Source organism: Ovis aries, chromosome 2 (assembly GCF_016772045.2).
Source record: "Ovis aries strain OAR_USU_Benz2616 breed Rambouillet chromosome 2, ARS-UI_Ramb_v3.0, whole genome shotgun sequence".
Classification (NCBI taxonomy): Eukaryota; Metazoa; Chordata; class Mammalia; order Artiodactyla; family Bovidae; genus Ovis; species Ovis aries.
Genome location: NC_056055.1, coordinates 203,720,805 through 203,739,596, shown reverse-complemented (window position 1 = coordinate 203,739,596; position 18,792 = coordinate 203,720,805). Strand labels below are relative to the sequence as shown.

Here is an 18,792-nt window from a genome sequence, read left to right as displayed (position 1 = left end):
ACAGCTGGTTTCATGGAAGACAGTTTTTCCATGGATTGGGGCAGGGGTAGGGGGTGGTTTGGGGATGATTCAAGCATGTTAAATTTATTGTGTGCTTTATTTCTATTAATATTACATCAGCTCCTCCTCAGATCTTCAGGCATTAGATTCCAGAGGTTAGGGACCCCTCTTACTGCATTATCAATATCTGCCTTGGGTGTTGTTCCTTGTCTATGTCTGATTCCCTATATCTGTGAGCCCTGATCAGTAGAAACTGCGTCATACTCATCTCCCTTATCTCATTTTCCTATTCCCATCTTCCTATCTCCAAAAAGACAGAGTTGCTATCTATACCCTGCAGTCACTTAACAACAGTATATGCACATAAGGCTCGCAGGACATATAAGTTTGCAAAACAGGTACAACCCTGTAAGTCCTCATCTGCAAGACTAAATTTTAAAAACTCTGTATACCCAACTTTTTTTCTACACTTTGGTTCTAAAACTCATTGGTCCACAAAACCTGACTTATCCAGTTATTTCTAGATTTATCCCACTTTGTTTGAATGTTTGTTTGCTGAAAAATGTATTAATGTGTTTAAATATGGAATACTGCTACAAAACCAGTTGGAGGTGTTATATAACACAGAGTAAATGCACAGGACTACTTTTCTAAAACTCGATAAAATTCTGAAACTCATCTAAATCTGTAGGGTTTTTTCCCTGTTTTTTATTCACCAGTACTGAGATATGTGTATTAAGATGCACCCATTTTAAGTGTAGTTTGGTTTTGACAAATATGTACACTCATGTAACCACCAGTAAAATCAAGTTATAAGATATTTTTATAATCCCCCCAAAGTTCTCTCATACCCAGATCTCTCCACCTCTCAACTGCTAACTCCAGTCAATGTGCTTTTTGTTACTATGGTAACAGAAAAAATTTGCTTGTTCTGGAAGGTCATATAAATTAATCTGTCTTTTGTGTCTGGATTTTTTATGCAGCAAAGTGCTTTTGAGATTTATCAACATTGTGGTATCTGTCAGCAGTTCGTTTTTATTGCCGAGTTACAACTACTAAACTCTGCTGTTATAGCAGTAAAGATGTCATGGATGATACATAAAAGAACATATATAATTGTTTCAATAAAACTTAATTTATCAAGCCAAGCAGAGGCAATAGGCTAGAGTTGGCTTCTGGGCCATAGTTCCCTGACCTCTTCACAACAACATAACACTTGGTAACAGCAGTGTTTTTTATTTTAACCATTCTAGTAGGTGTGTATCTGGTATCTCTGTGTGGTTTCAGTTTCTTTTTCCTTGAAGACTAATGATTTTCAGTCTCTTCTTGTGCTTATCGGCTATTTCTAGGTATTTGGAATTTTCTATTTAAATCATTTGCTCATTTTTATATTTGCCCTACTATTGAACTATAAATGTTCTTTAAATATTCTATGTAAATTCTTTGTTAGATAAAGGGGTACAAATATTTTCTTCCAGACTGTGGTTTGCCTTTTCATCTACTTAATGGTGTCCTTTGAAGAGCAAAAGTTTAAAATTTTGGTGGAGCCCAGTTTATCAAGTTTTGCTTTTATAGTTCATATTTTTTGTGTTATTTCTAAGAAATCTTTGCATAGTTCAGAATCACAAAGATATCTCTTCAGTTTACCTTTAAGTTTTACAGTTTTTGCTTTTACGTTAAGGTCAACTGCCCATTTTATAATTAATTTTGAATGTATAATCAAGTTAGGGTCCAGATTTTTTTCCCCAGTTAAATGTTTAATTGTTCCTGCACCATTTGTTGAAAACATTATCTTTTATGCTGTTGAATTACTTTGGTAATTTCATTGAAAAATCATTTGATTTTTATATGTGTGGTCTGTTTCTGAACTCTCCATTCTGTTTCTTTAATCCTCAAGTCTATCTTTACATAAATACTACTATGTTTTGACTACTGTAACTCTATAGTAAATCATTTTATTACTATTTTTGTTTCTTTTCTTTCTTTTTACTTAAACTTTTATATAAATTATCCAATGCTAATTGTTACTTTTTGGAATTTAAGAAGTTATTAACAAATGAAAAGACAACACAGTGTTTGTACAATCTGGATTTTAAAGGCATTAATTTGGATTGGTCCTGTACAGAAATCTATAGTAAATCTTGAAATCAGGTAGTATACATTCTCCAACTTTGCTCTTCTTTTTAAAAACTAGTTTGGGCCATTCTTGACCTCTCACATTTGTATATAAATTTTAAAACCCTTTCTATATAAATTTTTAACCCTTTTGTCAGTTTCAGCCAAAAAAGAGTGATGGAATTTTGAATGGAATGATACACACTTGATAGAGAATTGACATCTTAAGACTGTTAAGTCATTTTAATCCATGAACATGATGTATCCCTCCATTTATTTAGGTCTTCTTTAATTTCTCTAAATAGTACTTGCAATTTTTGTTACACAGGTCTTCCACATACTTTGTTAAATTTAATCCTACTTTTTTTTCCCCTGCTACTATAAATGACATTGTTCAATTTTATTTGCCAGGTGTTATTACTAGTATATAGAAATGAAATTTATATATTGACTTTGTATTCTGCAACTTTGCTTAACGTAGTTTTATTAACTCTGTCTACATAAGTCAGTGGTGCTCTGGGTTTTCTCCCTAGTCTTTTTTCATTTGAGATAGTTACCATTGCTGTGCCTTCAAGTCTTACTTTTCTTTTCTTCTGGAGAGTGTCTAATATGTTAATGTTATCCAGTGAATTTTTAATTTCTATACTGTACTCTAGTTCTGGGGGGCTTCTCTGGTGGCTCAGACAGTAAAGCATATGCCTACAATGCAGGAGACCTGGGTTCAGTCCCTGGGTTGGGAAGATCTCTTAGAGAAAGAAATGGCAACCCACTCCAGTGTTCTTGCCTGAAAAATCCCATGGATGGAGGAACCTGGTAGGCGACAGTCCATGGGGTTACAAAAAGTCAGACATGACTGAGTGACTTCACTTTCTTTCACTCTAGTTCTATTTGAAATTTAGAAGTATACTTTTCGTTTCTCTTTTCATCAAATTCAAGTTTTCCTCTTAAATCTTTGAGCATATTTATAATGGCTTTTTAAAAATTTCTCTTTACTAATTTTATCATTTTTGTCATTACTGGACTTGTTTCTGTTGATTTATTTTCCAACTGGTAATGGATTACAAATTGCTTATTCTTTGCATTTCTAGTAACTTGTTATCAAATATTTTCAGTGTTACATTGATGTTTGAATTTTGTTGTCTTATTTGGAAAACTGTTATTTTGGCAGGTCCTTAAATTACTTGCTGATAACATCAGTTCTTTTGAGTCTTGTTTTTAATCTTTGCTATCTGAGTTTGTAGATCACAAGATCATATTCCATTATGCTTTATTCTAGCATTAATTTAATTCCACTACTAGCAGGTACAACCCTTCTAGGATCTTTTGATTGTCCCAACTTGTCATTTTCTTGGGCTCCAGAATCACTGTGGACAGTGACTGCAGCCATGAAATTAAAAGATGCTTGCTCCTTGGAAGAAAAGCTATAGCAAACATAGGCAGCATATTAAAAAAGCAGAGACATTACTTTGCTGACAAAGGTCCATCTAGTCAAAGCTATGGTTTTTCCAATAGTCATGTATAGATGTGAGAGTTGGACCATAAAGAAGGCTGAGCACCGAAGAATTAATGCTTTTGGACTGTGGTGTTGGAGAAGACTCTGGAGAGTTCCTTGACCAGAAGGAGATCAAACCAGTCCATCCTAAAGGAAATCATTCCTGAATATTCATTGGAAGACTGATGGTGACGCACCAATACTTTGGCCACCTGATGTGAAGAGCTGACTCATTGGAAAAGATCCTGATGCTTGGAAAGACTGAAGGTGAGAGGAGAAGGGGACGACAGAGGATGAGATGGTTGGATGGCATCATCTACTCAAAGGACACGAATTTGAGCAAGCTCCAGGAGATGATGAAAGACAGGGAAGCCTGGCATGCTGCAGTCCATGGGGTTGCAAAGAGCTGGTCATGATTGAGCGACTGAACAACAACACCGTTCATTAGGTTTTTACCTCTGTCTAGATGAAACTCAAGCCTTTCTTAGCTTTGCATAGGAGAGTAACATAAGAAAGCTATGAAGATGTGGAGGAAAATATGAATGTAATGAGAACAGATCACTTCGAAGCTGAGAAACAAGAGGAAACCTTGAATCTAAATGAGGCAGTGTGGCTAGAATTAAGTGAACACAAGAAAAGAACATCTGAAGGATAAAAATGTTAGGATTGGACAATTAGGAAATCACTAAATAGTACCTTGTCAGAAATACAGAAGCAAATAGGAGGTGCTAGTCTGGAGGATATTATTCAAACCTACTAAACCTTGAGTGTATACTCATTTTGCAAGTAGGCAACTGGTAATCTTGAATTTTCACAGAATTTCATTAATGCTTATTAAAATAAAATGTATAGGGAATAGTAGTTATTTTAATGAATATTAATTTTGTTCATCATTTGCATTATACCTTTGAGTGTCTAAGAGTTTGTTTTTAGCTCTGCATGTATTTATAGTCAACTTCTCTTCCTGCATATATGATGATAATAATAATATGTATGTCATATATTCATGGCAGGAAAAAAATTTGAATAGTTGCATAGAATTCGTAGTATTATTATTTGGATGTATTTGGAGTTCTTATTTAAGTGATCTGCTAAGGGTTGAGAGGAGCTTCTTCGTTTAAGGTTTTAAATGTACCTCATATCTGTGATTATATACCTCATGTTTTGGTTATGAAGCCACTGCTTGTCTTTCTATATGGATAGAATTTTCTAATATGGTCAGCCTCCTCGTATTTGATTAATGTCAGGCTCCTCATTTTTTAATTAAAGTCAAGTAGTTGAAATTTACTTTTTTAAGGTACATTTAAGGTACATTTTTAAGGTACATATTAAGAAGAGGTGGCAAGAATACATGGAAGAACTGTACAAAAAAGATCTTCACGACCCAGATAATCATGATGGTGTAATCACTAATCTAGAGCCAGACATCCTGGAATGTGAAGTCAAGTGGGCCTTAGAAAGCATCACTACGAACAAAGCTAGTGGAGGTGATGGAATTCCAGTAGAGCTGTTTCAAATCCTGAAAGATGATGCTGTGAAAGTGCTGCACTCAATATGCCAGCAAATTTGGAAAACTCAGCAGTGGCCACAGGACTGGAAAAGGTCAATTTTCATCCCTGTCCCAAAGAAAGGCAATGCCAAAGAATGCTCAAACTACCACAATTGCACTCATCTCACATGCTAGTAAAGTAATGCTCAAAATTCTCCAAACCAGGCTTCAGCAATACATGAACCGTGAACTTCCAGATGTTCAAGCTGGTTTTAGAAAAGGCAGAGGAACCAGAGATCAAATTGCCAACATCCGCTGGATCATGGAAAAGCAAGAGAGTTCCCGAAAAACATCTATTTCTGCTTTATTGACTATGCCAAAGCCTTTGACTATGTGGCTCACAATAAACTGTGGAAAATTCTGAAAGAGATGGGAATACCAGACCACCTAACCTGCCTCTTGAGAAATCTGTATGCAGGTCAGGAAGCAACAGTTAGAACTGGACATGGAACAACAGACTGGTTCCAAATAGGAAAAGGAGTACATCAAAGGTGTATATTGTCACCCTGCTTATTTAACTTGTATGCAGAGTACATCATGAGAAACGCTGGACTGGAAGAAACATAAGCTGGAATCAAGATTGCCAGGAGAAATATCAATCACCTCAGGTATGCAGATGACACCACCCTTATGGCAGAAAGTGAAGAGGAACTAAAAAGCCTCTTGATGAAAGTGAAAGAGGAGAGTGAAAAAGTTGGCTTAAAGCTCAACATTCAGAAAACGAAGATCATGGTATCCGGTCCCATCACTTCATGGGAAATAGATGGGAAATAGTAGAAACAGTGTCAGACTTTATTTTGGGGGGCTCCGAAATCACTGCAGATGGTGACTGCAGCCATGAAATTAAAAGATGCTTAGTCCTTGGAAGAAAAGTCATGACCAACCTAGATAGTATATTCAAAAGCAGAGACATTACTTTGCCAACTAAGGTCTGTCTGGTCAAGGCTATGGTTTTTCCAGTGGTCATGTATGGATGTGAGAGTTGGACTGTGAAGAAGGCTGAGCGCCGAAGAATTGATACTTTTGAACTGTGGTGTTGAAGAAGACTCTTGAGAGTCCCTTGGACTGCAAGGAGATCCAACCAGTCCATTCTGAAGGAGATCAATGCTGGGATTTCTTTGGAAGGAATGATGCTAAAGCTGAAGCTCCAGTACTTTGGCCACCTCATGCGAAGAGCTGACTCTGGCAAATACTCTGACGCTGGGAGGGATTAGGGGCAGGAGGAGAAGGGGACGACAGAGGATGAGATGGCTGGATGGCATCACGGACTCGATGGACGTGAGTCTGAGTGAACTCTGGGAGATGGTGATGGACAGGGAGGCGTGGCGTGCTGTGATTCATGGGGTCACAAAGATTCGGACACGACTGAGTGACTGAACTGAACTGAAGGTACATTTTCTTAAAATAAACTTTGTTCTTTGCCAGAGTTAGAACATGTTTCTCTGTGCCACCCACAAAGGAAATACCCGATGTCTTTAAAAAATGAGAGGGTTGAGATGACATCCTGTATTTTCTGTATTTTAAGCCCTAGTATTTTAAGCATATTAAAAAGGGAAACTTTTTTTTTTTTTTTGTAAACTGCTAAATTTGGAAGGTGTTAAATGATGAAAAGCATTTGGAATAAGAAGCCAGGAGCAAACACATAAAGATAGAGAAGCCCAAGTGTGTTCAGAGAAGTGTATGCAGGGACAGTTAGAGACGTGCAGGTGAGAGCAGTGATGTAAAAGATATTCAAGACTTTAAATGTATCACATCTTTAAAGTAAAAGTGAGTAAGTACTTATTCTAGTACCAGTGTAGGACACTGTGCTGGAATGTTAACATTACTGTTTAGCATTTAACCGGTAAATATTAATTTTTTTATATCTAGCTTCTGGGAGAATATAGTAGAATGTAACTTTTCCATATTTTGAAGAATCCTCCCACAGAGGTCAAATTCTACTATTGAAGAACAAATCGTTTTATTCCTTTTGAACTCACTATTTTCTGCTGATTCTCTGGTTGCCTTTTTTCCCCCTCAAACATTATGAGTTATTTGAGATCACGTGTCTTTTAAGCGGCTCTAAATAGGTTGATAAGGGGGAAATAAATTGAAACCTAAAGCCATAGTTATATTCCCTAAGCAATATAGAGTATAATTAAAAGTCATGATATTATTTTTACTGTGGAAGTTCTTATAGAGAAAGACCAACTGGAATTCCAGGATACAGCAATAAAAATCATTGGCGACATGATCTTGACTAATGTTTCTTGATTGTCTTATTTTCAGAGAACTAATTTCACTGATTTTTCTCTGTAGCCTAGTAAATTGGAATATATTGGATTCATTTACATGGAATCTTCTCCTCAGATGTCTGCTCCAATGAAGATGTCCCTGAAGTTGAGCTTGTAAGCCTGCTAGAAGAACAACTACCCCAGTATAAACTCAGAGTGGACTCTCTCTTTCTTTATGAAAATCAAGATTGGACTCAGTCCCCTCACCAGCAGCAACATGCATCTGATACCCTCTCTCCAGTACTTGCTGAAGAGACTTTCCGTTATATGAGTGAGTATTTGAATTTATCCATTGAACTAAAGATCATGAGTGTCTTGTTGATTTTTACAATATTTGACATCCCTAAATGTTGTTTAGTTTGTACCTATTTTAATTCAAACTGCTTTAACAACATGAAGAGATGACTCTAATTGTGTTGTGTATGAACACAGAAAGTGTATCGTTTCTAAGAATCTGAGTGTCCAGGGTTGCGAGCATACCCAGAGGTTTCCATTTCTCTCCTCTTTTCCTTCGTACTTTCCTCAGACTGAGTAGAAAAGGAAACTTTTTTTAAAAAGTAGTGAACGTGTTTCAAATTTTAATATCCCTTTATATTTGTTATCTTAATAGTTTAATATTTAGTCTGTTAAACTGACATAGTCACAGGAACTTGTCAAGTCATTAAGAAGCATAGTTCCTGGATACATAAGTAGTTTTAATGATGCCGAGGAGAAATACATGCACACTATATAATCATCTTCATTATTTACGTAAGGATTCAGAGAGAATATTTCAGTGAGAAACTAAGTCAGATATGTCCTAAATATAGATCTGTTTTATCCCACACTCTTAGAAAATGACAAAATTAAATAGAACACTCTTTAAACTTTAAAATATAGAGATTTTGTTGTTGTTGTTGTTGACCTTATTCCAAAAATCTGCATTCAGGCTGAGCTTACCTTTTTTTAATGCATTCACTATAAAGATGTTGTATGCATAATAGCTATTAGAATACAGAGTAAGTCTCTGAGTTCAATATTGATATATTTGTAAAGCTATTTTCATTTGAATTATATATGAGATTGCATCAGCTCCTAGATATTTGCCCAGTGAGTCCTTCCATGTTTTTGAAGATTCTAGCTGGAGAATGATTGTTGTGAAATCCTCATTTTCATAGCAATCATTAACTTTTAATGGTACTTTCCTACAACCATGTTACTTACTGCTCAGAAAAAGAATTTTAAACTTTGTTTACACTTGAATTAAGAACTCAAATAAAACTGTTTTTGTACAGTTTATTCTTTTAAGTAGCTGAATATTGGGGCTCTTAAGATTTTCTTAACTTTCTAGTTTGAGAAATTACTTACTTGAGATTTCTGGAGAATGCTTTTTAAAAGGAACATTTTTAGATTCCATTTTCCTTTGTGCCATGAGTTTTGAGATTTGTGAGAAAATTTCAAACTGAAATTTCATCGGGATAAATTTAGTTTGTCATCATTTTCATAAAGTGGTACAGAAAGTGCCCTTAGTTTACATGTTCTTTGTTCTATACATCACTGGAGGGGAGACTAGCTAGAAAGATGTTTTAGGTTATGATTTAATGGAGTTGGTGTTAGGATGAATTTTACATAAAAAGACTAGAAAATAAAAGGTAAACAGATTCTAAAATACTTGGTTTATAGGTAAACAAGAGTGTAATTAAAACTAGAGGTTAATAGGATGTTACAAGATCCATACTTTCAGGATCTGGAAAACTGTCCTATTCCTTTCATCTAATGGTACTATTTTCACTTCAACAGTTTGAAAATTAAACTACATATGATTTACTAAGATCATGAAGCAAATAATTAGAATTATCATTGGTTCACTAATACTTTTTCTGTGTACGTGCATGTTTAGTTGCTAAGTCATATCCGACTCTCTGCAATCCCATGGACCGCAGCCCTTCAGGCTTCTGTGTCCTGGGATTTTCCAGAGTAGGTTGCCATTTTCTCCTTCAGGGCATCTTCCCAACCCAGGAATTGAACGTGTGTTTCCTGCATCTCCTGCATTGTCAGGCAGATTCTTTTTAATCACTGAACCACCTGGGAAGCCCACTTTTTCTCTATATTGTATTTTAATTTCACTGTTATTTTAAAGTTATCAATTCTTTGGGTTAACAGTTCACACAAATATAAATAGACTTCATTATGAATTTGTATCTTATGAATGTAGAAGATAAGTGATTTACTTTATTTAGCAAATTGACCAAGGTCTTAAAAAGCATGATACAAACCATTCTGTCATCCTTTTCCACTGTTTTCTGTCCCCCCTGAGATGTCAAGATTTTTTGGTTTTGAATATTTACTATGGACACTGGCAAGTGATCCTAGGATTCAGCTCCCTGGTTCTGTTTCAGCCCCTTCATGTTCCTAGTTCCCTCACATGGTAATAGACATGTGCTCATTAAAATGAATTATGACAACTAGTAAAAAGAGGTGCCAAGCAGAGGCACTTTCTTAGTTCACACAAAGAAGCTGAAGGTACCACAAGAAGAAAATAATGAAATTTGGAAGGAAACGGGCAAAAGTTTTGTGATAGGAGCCTGTCTCACATGAATAAAAGGATACTGGTTGTTCTCTGAAGCCCCTTCCAAACCAGAAAGAGATTGCTTTCGTGTGTTTTAAAAGTAAACAGTGGATGGATCCAGAAAAATAATTCCCTCCTAGTCCCTCCCATGGGCTTCCCTGGTGGCTGAGTGGTAAAGAATCCACATGCAATGCAGGCGACACGGGAGATTCAGGCTGGATCCCTTGGTTGGGAAGATCCCCTGGAGGAGGACATGGTAACTCACTCCAGTATTCGTGCCTGAAGAACCCATGGACAGAGAAGCCCGGTGGGCTACAGTCCATGGGGTAACAAACAGTCAGACATGACTGAAGCGACTGAGCACACATGCAGTCCCTGCCATACACACGCAGTTTAAGATACTCAAAGAAGGTTTTGCTTGCAGGGTTTTCTAATTTTATTAAGAGAGTCCCACAGTGACATGTGAGACAAGCAGTGCAATCAGATCACACCATGACAGAAAGTACCATTTGTTCATGTGAAGGCTCAAAGTAGAAACCTAATCTGCTTTTCAGGGTATTTTTTATTTGGGAATAAAAGATCACCTTAGATTAAAGGTTAATCTAATAAAAGGTTAATCTCCAGAGTAGGTTAAAGGTTTAAAGGTTAATTAATTAATTAAAGGTTAATCTAATAAAAGATCACTTCTAATGCATAAGGAAAGGGGGGGATGGTTATATAAGTTTATTTAAGGCATCAGAGGAGAAGGGGACGACAGAGGATGAGATGGCTGGATGGCATCACCAACTCAATGGACGTGAGTTTGAGTGAACTCCAGGAGTTGGTGATCGACAGGGAGGCCTGGCGTGCTGCAATTCATGGGGTTGCAAAGAGTCAGACACGACTGAGCGACTGAACTGAGCTGAACTAAGGCATCAGCGTCACTTGGTACTTGTTAAAAACACAGGTCCTGTGTCCCCATCCCAGATCTACTGATTCAGAAACTCTGGGGGCAGGGCCTAGTCTGTTTAAATTAAATAAGTCCTCCTGCTGGTGCTGATGCACACAGATTTGAGAACCAGTGATCTGAAGCATCGTCACCAAAACGGGCCACTTCACAGTGACGTTAATTGGAGAAGTTGAGAAACAAGGGAGGGTGCAGAATTTTGCAAAGAAGTACAGTTTTAGAGATTATTACTTTTGGCTGGTAGTTATACTTTTCCTCTGCCCTTGAAACTCATTAACCTTTACCTGCAGGAAGGAAACACAACAGGTAATTCTCAGGAAGCAGTAACCATAAGTCTAGTCGTAGAGGTGAGCGGATTTATAATTCCTTTTGACCAGTTCCATGGAAGAATTAAGCCATTTGCCCTAAGACATCTATTGTAGAATGAGTTACCTTATCACTTACACATCATGTCCTATCTAAGTATTATTAGTGAGAAAATTGTCTCTCAAATCATTATCTATGGGGCTTAATTCTCTCTTGGAACCCCATTGAGAAAGGCTGTCCTAGATGTTACATATGATCAGCCTCCTTTTTGTTTCATCTCAGTTCTTTTGAAGGCAGTTTTTTGTATTGCAGAAATATTCTCTGTATTATAGTAGCAAAAAACACTTCTCTGGAGTTAAAACCTCAAAACATGTCTGTAGTTACCAGGAGCTATTCCAGCTTTTACTCTGTCATGCAGGAAATGTTTGCGTTTCATTTTTGCTTTTGTTTCTTCATGTGGAAGAATTGGAGAGTGATGAAAGATCAGAAATCTTTTAAAAATTAAATAATTGTGGTAAAAACTCTAACCTTGAAAAAGGATATTTGAGAGAACTATTCAGGCACCATCTCATGTAAATAACAGGGATGTCAAAATGGGTCAACATTGGCATTTTCCATCCTGAAAATGACTGGGGGGAGTTGGTGTAAAACTATGTATTATAAAGTAAGAATTAGTGGAAAAAAATAGAATTAGTGAAGAAAAAACATCTCCCCCATGTTTTTTCAGGAACATTAGATTCTCTGAATATTAAACAAAAACATTGAACATTAATTAACAATCTTCATAAACCAAAGCTGTTCTGTAAAAATGTTTATCATCTCTCTGATGAATAATTCTTTCTTAGGCTGGAAACAAGCACAGAACATTGGTAATTTCTGTACCATTTTGCATTTTTATTTTAACCTCTGAGAACTGAAGGGAAAGTAGAATTTGATAGGATTAATTATAATAAAGTTAGTCTGTTTGGCCCTGCATTCGTGGTCACAGAATTAAAGTGAAGAATTAGTCTATTGCTTTGAAAGCATTTAATCATCACGCCTAAATGCCAAGAGAACACTCAAGAACCTTGCCCTGAGTGCTTTTGGAATCATTCCAAGCAGCCTATCTTTATCAGGAGTATTGTGTTACCGAAAAGAAGACAGAACTGATTAGGCTACAGAGAAGAATCCTTTGTGTTCCTTTATCAATTGAGCAACTCTGTGCAGTTGAGGTAGCCCAGCCATTGGCCTTGGTGGTCTACAGACTAAACAAACTAGAGAATTCTGGTTGCTTTATCTAACTTTTTTGTCATAATAAATACTTAAGCATTTGAAAATTCATTTTTCCCTTTTGGAGCCTTTTAAGAAGAGCTGCTGATTTCAGTGTTGACCATCTGGTGATGCCCATGTGTAGAGTCTTCCTTGTGTTGTTGGAAGAGGGTGTTTGCTATGACCAGTGCGTTCTCTTGGCAGAATTCTATGAGCCTTTGCCCTGCTCCATTCTGTACTCCAAAGCCAAATTTGCCTGTTATCCAGGTGTTTTTTGACTTCCTACTTTTGCATTCTAGTCCCCTATAATGAAAAGGACATCTTTTGGGGGTGTTAGTTCTAGAAGGTCTTGTAGGTCTTCATAGAACCATTCAGCTTCTTCAGCGTTACTGGTCAGGGTATAGACTTGGATTACTGTGATATTGAATGGTTTGCCTTGGAAACGAACAGAGATCATTCTGTCATTTTGAGATTGCATCCAAGTACTGCATTTCAGACTCTTTTGTTGACTATGATGGTACTCCATTTCTTCCAAGGGATTCCTGCCCACAGCAGTAGATATGGTCATCTGAGTTTAATTTACCCATTCCAGTCCACTTTAGTTTGCTGATTCCTAGAATGTCGATGTTCATTCTTGCCATCTCCTGTTTGACCACTTCCAGTTTGCCTTGATTCATGGACCTAACATTCCGGGTTCCTATGCAATATTGCTCTTTACAGCATCGGACTTTGCTTCTATCACCAGTCCCATCCATAAGTGGGTGTTGTTTTTGCTTTGGCTCTATCCCTTCATTCTTTCTGGAGTTATTTCTCCACTGATCTCCAGTAGCATATTGGACACCTACCTACCTGGGGAGTTCATCTTTCAGTGTCCTCTCTTTTTGCCTTTTCATACTGTCCATGGGGTTCTCAAGGCAAGAATACTGAAGTGGTTTGCCATTCCCTTCTCCAGTGGCCCACATTCTGTCAGAAACAGTGGCTGAGTTTATTTTGGGGGGCTCTAAAATCACTGCAGATGGTGATTGCAGCCATTAAAAGACACTTACTCCGTGGAAGGAAAGTTATGACCAACCAGGATAGCATATTAAAAAGCAGAGACATTACTTTGTCCATAAAGGTCTGTCTAGTCAAGGCTATGGTTTTTCCAGTAGTCATGTACGGATGTGAGCATTGGACTATAAAGAAACCTGAGCACCGAAGAATTGATGCTTTGAACTGTGGTGTTAGAGAAAACTCTTTAGAGTCCCTTGAACTGCAAGGAGATCCAACCAGTCCATCCTAAAGGAGATGAGTCCTGGGTGTCCATTAACTGATGTTGAAGCTGAAACTCCAATACTTTGGCCACCTGATGCGAAGAGCTGACTCATTTGAAAGGATCTGGATGCTGGGAAAGATTGAGGGCAGGAGGAGGAGGGGATGACAGAGGATGAGATGGTTGGATGGCATCACCGACTCAAAGAACATGGGTTTGGGTAGACTCCAACAATTGGTGATGGACAGGGAGGCCTGGTGTGCTGCAGTTCATGGGGTCACAAAGAGTCAGACACAACTGAGTAACTGAACTGAAGAAGAGCTGCTACTTTTTATTGCAAAGATAACATTTGTTCTTCATTGAAAATTAGCAAAAAGCTGACAAGAGAACAACAAATCAACTATAATCCATACTCAGAGATCATCACTATTAACATTTTAATGTATATTATTTCAGCCTCTCTTGTATATAGATATGTATAGATATGAGTACCTACGCTAGTGTTCTTGCCTGGAGAATCCCAGGGACGGGGGAGCCTGGTGAGCTGTCGTCTATGGGGTTGCACAGAGTCAAACATGACTGAAGCAACTTAGCAGCAGCAGCAGCATAGATTTGAGTGCGTGCTAAATCACTTCAGTCATGTCCGACTCTTTGTAACCCACCAGGCTCCTCTGTGCGTGGGATTCTCCAGGCAAGAATACTGGTGGGTTGCCATGCCTTCCTCCAAGGAATCTTCCCAATCCAGGGATCAAACCCACCTCTCTTAGGTCTCCTGCATTGGCAGGCAAATTCTTTCCCACTAGCACCACCTGGGAAGCCCATGTATAGATATACCCACACCTTAAAAACAAAATCAGGACCTATGTTGTTTTATAACTTGTGTTCACAGATAAGTACTCTAATATTTCATCAGATAAGAGCCTTTTGATCTTGGTGGTACTATGGTAGAAAAAGCAACATGGTGTAAAGAGCCCATCATTGAGAATGAGCAGACCCAAGTTTTTTCTTAGGACCTTGTGAGGTGCAAGCTGCTATCACCTCCTTATTATATCTTGGCTTTGCCACTAATAGTTTGCTTTGCTGTCTTGGATGTGTCACATAATTCCTCTCAGTCAGGTTTCCTCGTATAAGAAAATGAGAACATTAAACGAGATATCTTCTTAAGGTTCAGCTTGTAATTATCAGACTATGACAGATGGTTAGCATTTATAGGAAATATATTTTAGTTTCTCCTCACTAAAACATATGTTATTCCAGACATTTCTGTAATTACTGGGTCCTTCATTTTCAATTCCCCTTTTATCATGTGTGACTTGTATCTCACAGTGTTATTACATTCTTAATTTACAGGTTTTACTTCAAATTAAATTTTCCACTTCATCAACTCTTGTCAGTCATATAATATAAGCCGTGTCCTGCAGTTTTTAAATTAGTAGTCTAATTAAAAACTGTCTTTAACTGAGTTTCCAGGATTCCTGGTTCTTGCTTTGAGTGTTAATCCTGGCTTATTGGTTTTCATCCCTAGCTTCACATCAGAACATCTGGCCTGTTTTCCTTACTACTTGTGCCCTGTGGTCCCTCGAAATGAACTCAGTTAGAATCTGCAATTGAGACTCACTGCACTGTGTTACATTTGTCTTTGCAAACATTGGCTAGTTTTTTGTAGTTTAGAGTGTAGTTATATTGACTTGATTTTTCCCCCCTCTATTATTGAGACCGGAAGTAGAAGAGACCACACACTGTATGTATCTGCCTTAATTTTTAATCTTTGTTCCTGAGCTATGCTACCAAGTTAAACTGTGAAGATTCCTTAGGCCCAAAAGCCTATTTCTTTTATTCCTGTGTGGTTAAATTACAGAGCCATTTTATCTACTTGTAAATAAAAATTCTTTTGTAATAAAAATGTTTCTTTCCAGTTTTTTTTGTTTTTGTTGCTGCTGTTGTTAGTTTTCTTTTCAGTTTAAAACTTTTCCAGCAATCTCTTAATACTGACAACCCAGCGCTTTGTTTTACTTTTAACTAGAAGTAAGACTATCATTAATAATTTGCTCTGGGTAATGGCTATTTTCATTTTGAGCAGTGAAGCTGGGAAGAAAAATTAAAGGCTCAGATTAAAGTAAAACTTGCCTACTGGTGTCTTTTGAGCAATCTTAAGTGTTAAGATGGGTCCAAGGAACTAAAGATAACTCAGTTTCTGCTGCCTAGTCAGTGTATTGTTTACAGAGAATTTTAAATCGGGGCTGTTTCATACATACCAGTTGTGTTTAAAAAGTATAGCTATGAATAGTTATATGATACCTAGCAGTTTATTAAATAATACTTAGTAAATTATCATATTTGAGCCTCCTAATGGCCTTGTGAGATGCTGTCACCTCCATATTATAAATATGAATCTGAATCTCAGAAGGGGTTCAAGATCACTCAAATACATGAATTCCACTTCTCTGCTTCAAATCTCTGCTTTTTCACATTTCATGGCAAACAGATTATAAAATCAGTCTAAATCAAACCCAATTCTGTTTCATTAATGGTCTCCAAAGTCAAAAGTTCCTGTTAGGTAAAAGACCAGGACACCAAGAGAGTGTCTAACAGGCTTTTTAATGGTGAAGCGCTCCCGGGCGGGGTTCCTGGACCTGAAGGAGGCAGGTCGAGGAAGTCCGCGCCCGGACCGTGTTGGGGGTGGTTTTTATACATTCGTTGCGAGGGATGGTCAGGCTAGATGGACGAGGGTTCGGATAGGTCGCCAGGCCAAGGCTTAACGGGCTGACAGGTCCTTCTACATGGCTGGGGTGGGGTGGCTTTAGCTGGCGAAGTGTGCTGTCATTGGTCCCCGGGATCTGGGAGTCTCCTTCCATTAGAGACCTCCCCGCCGGCGGAGGAGAGAAAGGGGCGGCCCAGCATGGCCCCCGGGGTCCGACCTTACCATTCCCTCTCTTATTATGCTTCATTGGCTTTAAAAAGGTATTGCTTATTGTGTTTTTGGAATCATTAGGGTCCTATCTGTTCTTTTCTTTGGAGCTAAATTAGTCAAGTGCAGGTCCTGAATTTATGGAGTGAAATAATGGATTTGAGTAATACAAGGAATATAATAGTATACAGTTCATTTTATAGCAAGGGCCTACCTGTGATGAAGTTTATTATAAAGAAAAATAATTTTAAAGCTAAAAAGGGTTATGATTCACAATAAAACTACAAAAAGTCCTGCAAGTCCTATTCCTTATTTATTGATATTAACTCACATGATAGCTGATCACAGATGTTCAAAATAATCACAACAGAATTCTAATTAATTTCCTTTTACATTCAGTTCAGTTCAGTCACTCAGTCGTGTCTGACTTTGCAACCTCATGGACAGCAGCATGCCAGGTTTCCCTGTCCATCACCAACTATTGGAGCTTACTCAAACTCATCCATCAAGTCAGTGATGCCATCCAACCATCACATCCTCTGTTCCCTTCTCCACCTGCCTTGAATCTTTCCCAGCATCAGGGTCTTTCCCAAGAAGTCAGTTCTTCACGTCAGGTGGCCAGAGTATTGAAGTTTCAACTTCAACATCAGTCCTTCCAATGAATATTAAGGACTGATTTCCTTTAGGATTGACTGGTTTGATTTCCTTGCAGTCCAAGGGACTCTCTCAAGAGTCTTCTCCAACACCACAGTTCAAAAGCATCAGTTCTTTGGCACTCAGCTTTCTTTATGGTCCAACTTGCACATTCATACGTGAATACTGGAAAAACCATAACTTTTAACTAGATGGACCTTTGTCAGCAAAGTAATGTCTCTGCTTTTAAATATTCTGTCTAGGTTGGTCACAGCTTTTCTTCCAAGGAGCAAGTGTCTTTTAATTTCATGGCTGCCATCACCATCTGCAGTGATCTTGGAGCCCAAGAAAATAGTCTGTCACTGTTTCCATTGTTTCCCCATCTATTTGCTGAAGAGATGGGGCCAGATGCCATGATCTTAGTTTTTTGAATAACTCCTCACAAACTCATCCCTCAATAACTTTAGATTAGGGTATAAAATGATTGGTAGTTCAGTTAATTCTCTGGCCTACATCTTCTAAAATGAGTGAGACAAAATTCCAGTCTTACCACAGAAAGAGAAGATAGTCAGGAGGTGACTACCCTGTGACCAGTTGATACTTTCTTAATTCATTGTATGATATACATTTTGTTTGTAGTAATTGGTCTGTCCTGACTGTCTAACGTGTGAACTATTTCTTTTCTTTTTCTTTTTTCACCTGTATTTTTATTCTCAATAACTTTTTGTAAAAGCCTGAGTTGTTTGTTGTGTTGTTATCTTTCAATTCTTATGAATATTTAAAACTTTGTGTTATTTCTATATCCTATAAACAGTTGTTTTAACTCTCTTAGTTCTAGGCACAGACAGAGTGGAGCAGATGACCAAAACTTACAATGACATCGACATGGTTACACATCTCCTGGCAGAGGTAGGAATGTGTCCGTTTTCTCCAGTACAAAAAGTAAACCTTGAAGATCATTTTGGAGCTATTAAATTTGCACATCAATGAAGAATGATGATGTCTTTGCCCTAGATTGTTCTGTATAAGGTTGTTACAGCTAGAATAGCTCAAACCAACTGGCATTCCAAAGTAGAATGGCTCCTGAAGTTTATTTTTATAAAGTTGCACAGCACTTAATTGTTTATTGTTGTGTTATAATGATGCTGGCTGGCTTCACTGTCTTAGAAAAGCAATCTTTAAAAAAATATGTTTTCTTAAATAAATCCTTGCTGTCACTTACCCTGAAACAGAGCTCCCATTCAAGAAGCAGCTCGTTTGCAAATAAATACCAACAGTTTGGAGCACCTTCCCTTTTCTACTTTCTTTCAGGCTATTATCTGAGCCCTCTTTGTCCATGACATTTTTAGTATATATAGTGTATCTCTTCTGAGTGGTGGTCTTAGAGAGCTCTCCCTATGCTTAAAGTTCAGTTGATCTTATGGGAATTATCTTTCTCTTTGAAGTACCCGTCTCCTCACATGTCCCCCTCACCCTTGGCAGCTCCCCAGAATAATTTTGTATATGTCACTTAGCCTATATT

At 37.6% G+C, this 18,792-nt stretch overlaps 1 protein-coding gene across 5 annotated transcripts in view; it reads left to right on the top strand.

The window, feature by feature from the left end:
* The window catches only part of TRAK2 (trafficking kinesin protein 2), an 84,069-nt gene that overhangs the window by 35,532 nt on the left and 29,745 nt on the right, over window positions 1–18,792 (top strand). For 4 of the 5 annotated variants that reach the window (XM_004004825.6, XM_060410196.1, XM_060410197.1 and 1 more), the window contains 2 exons: window positions 7,506–7,700; window positions 18,103–18,179. In XM_004004825.6, the coding sequence (XP_004004874.3) occupies window positions 7,506–7,700; window positions 18,103–18,179 (272 nt within the window). Of the gene's footprint in view, window positions 1–7,454; window positions 7,701–18,102; window positions 18,180–18,792 lie in introns of all 5 variants that reach the window. The other variant, XM_060410198.1, reaches the window with a different exon arrangement.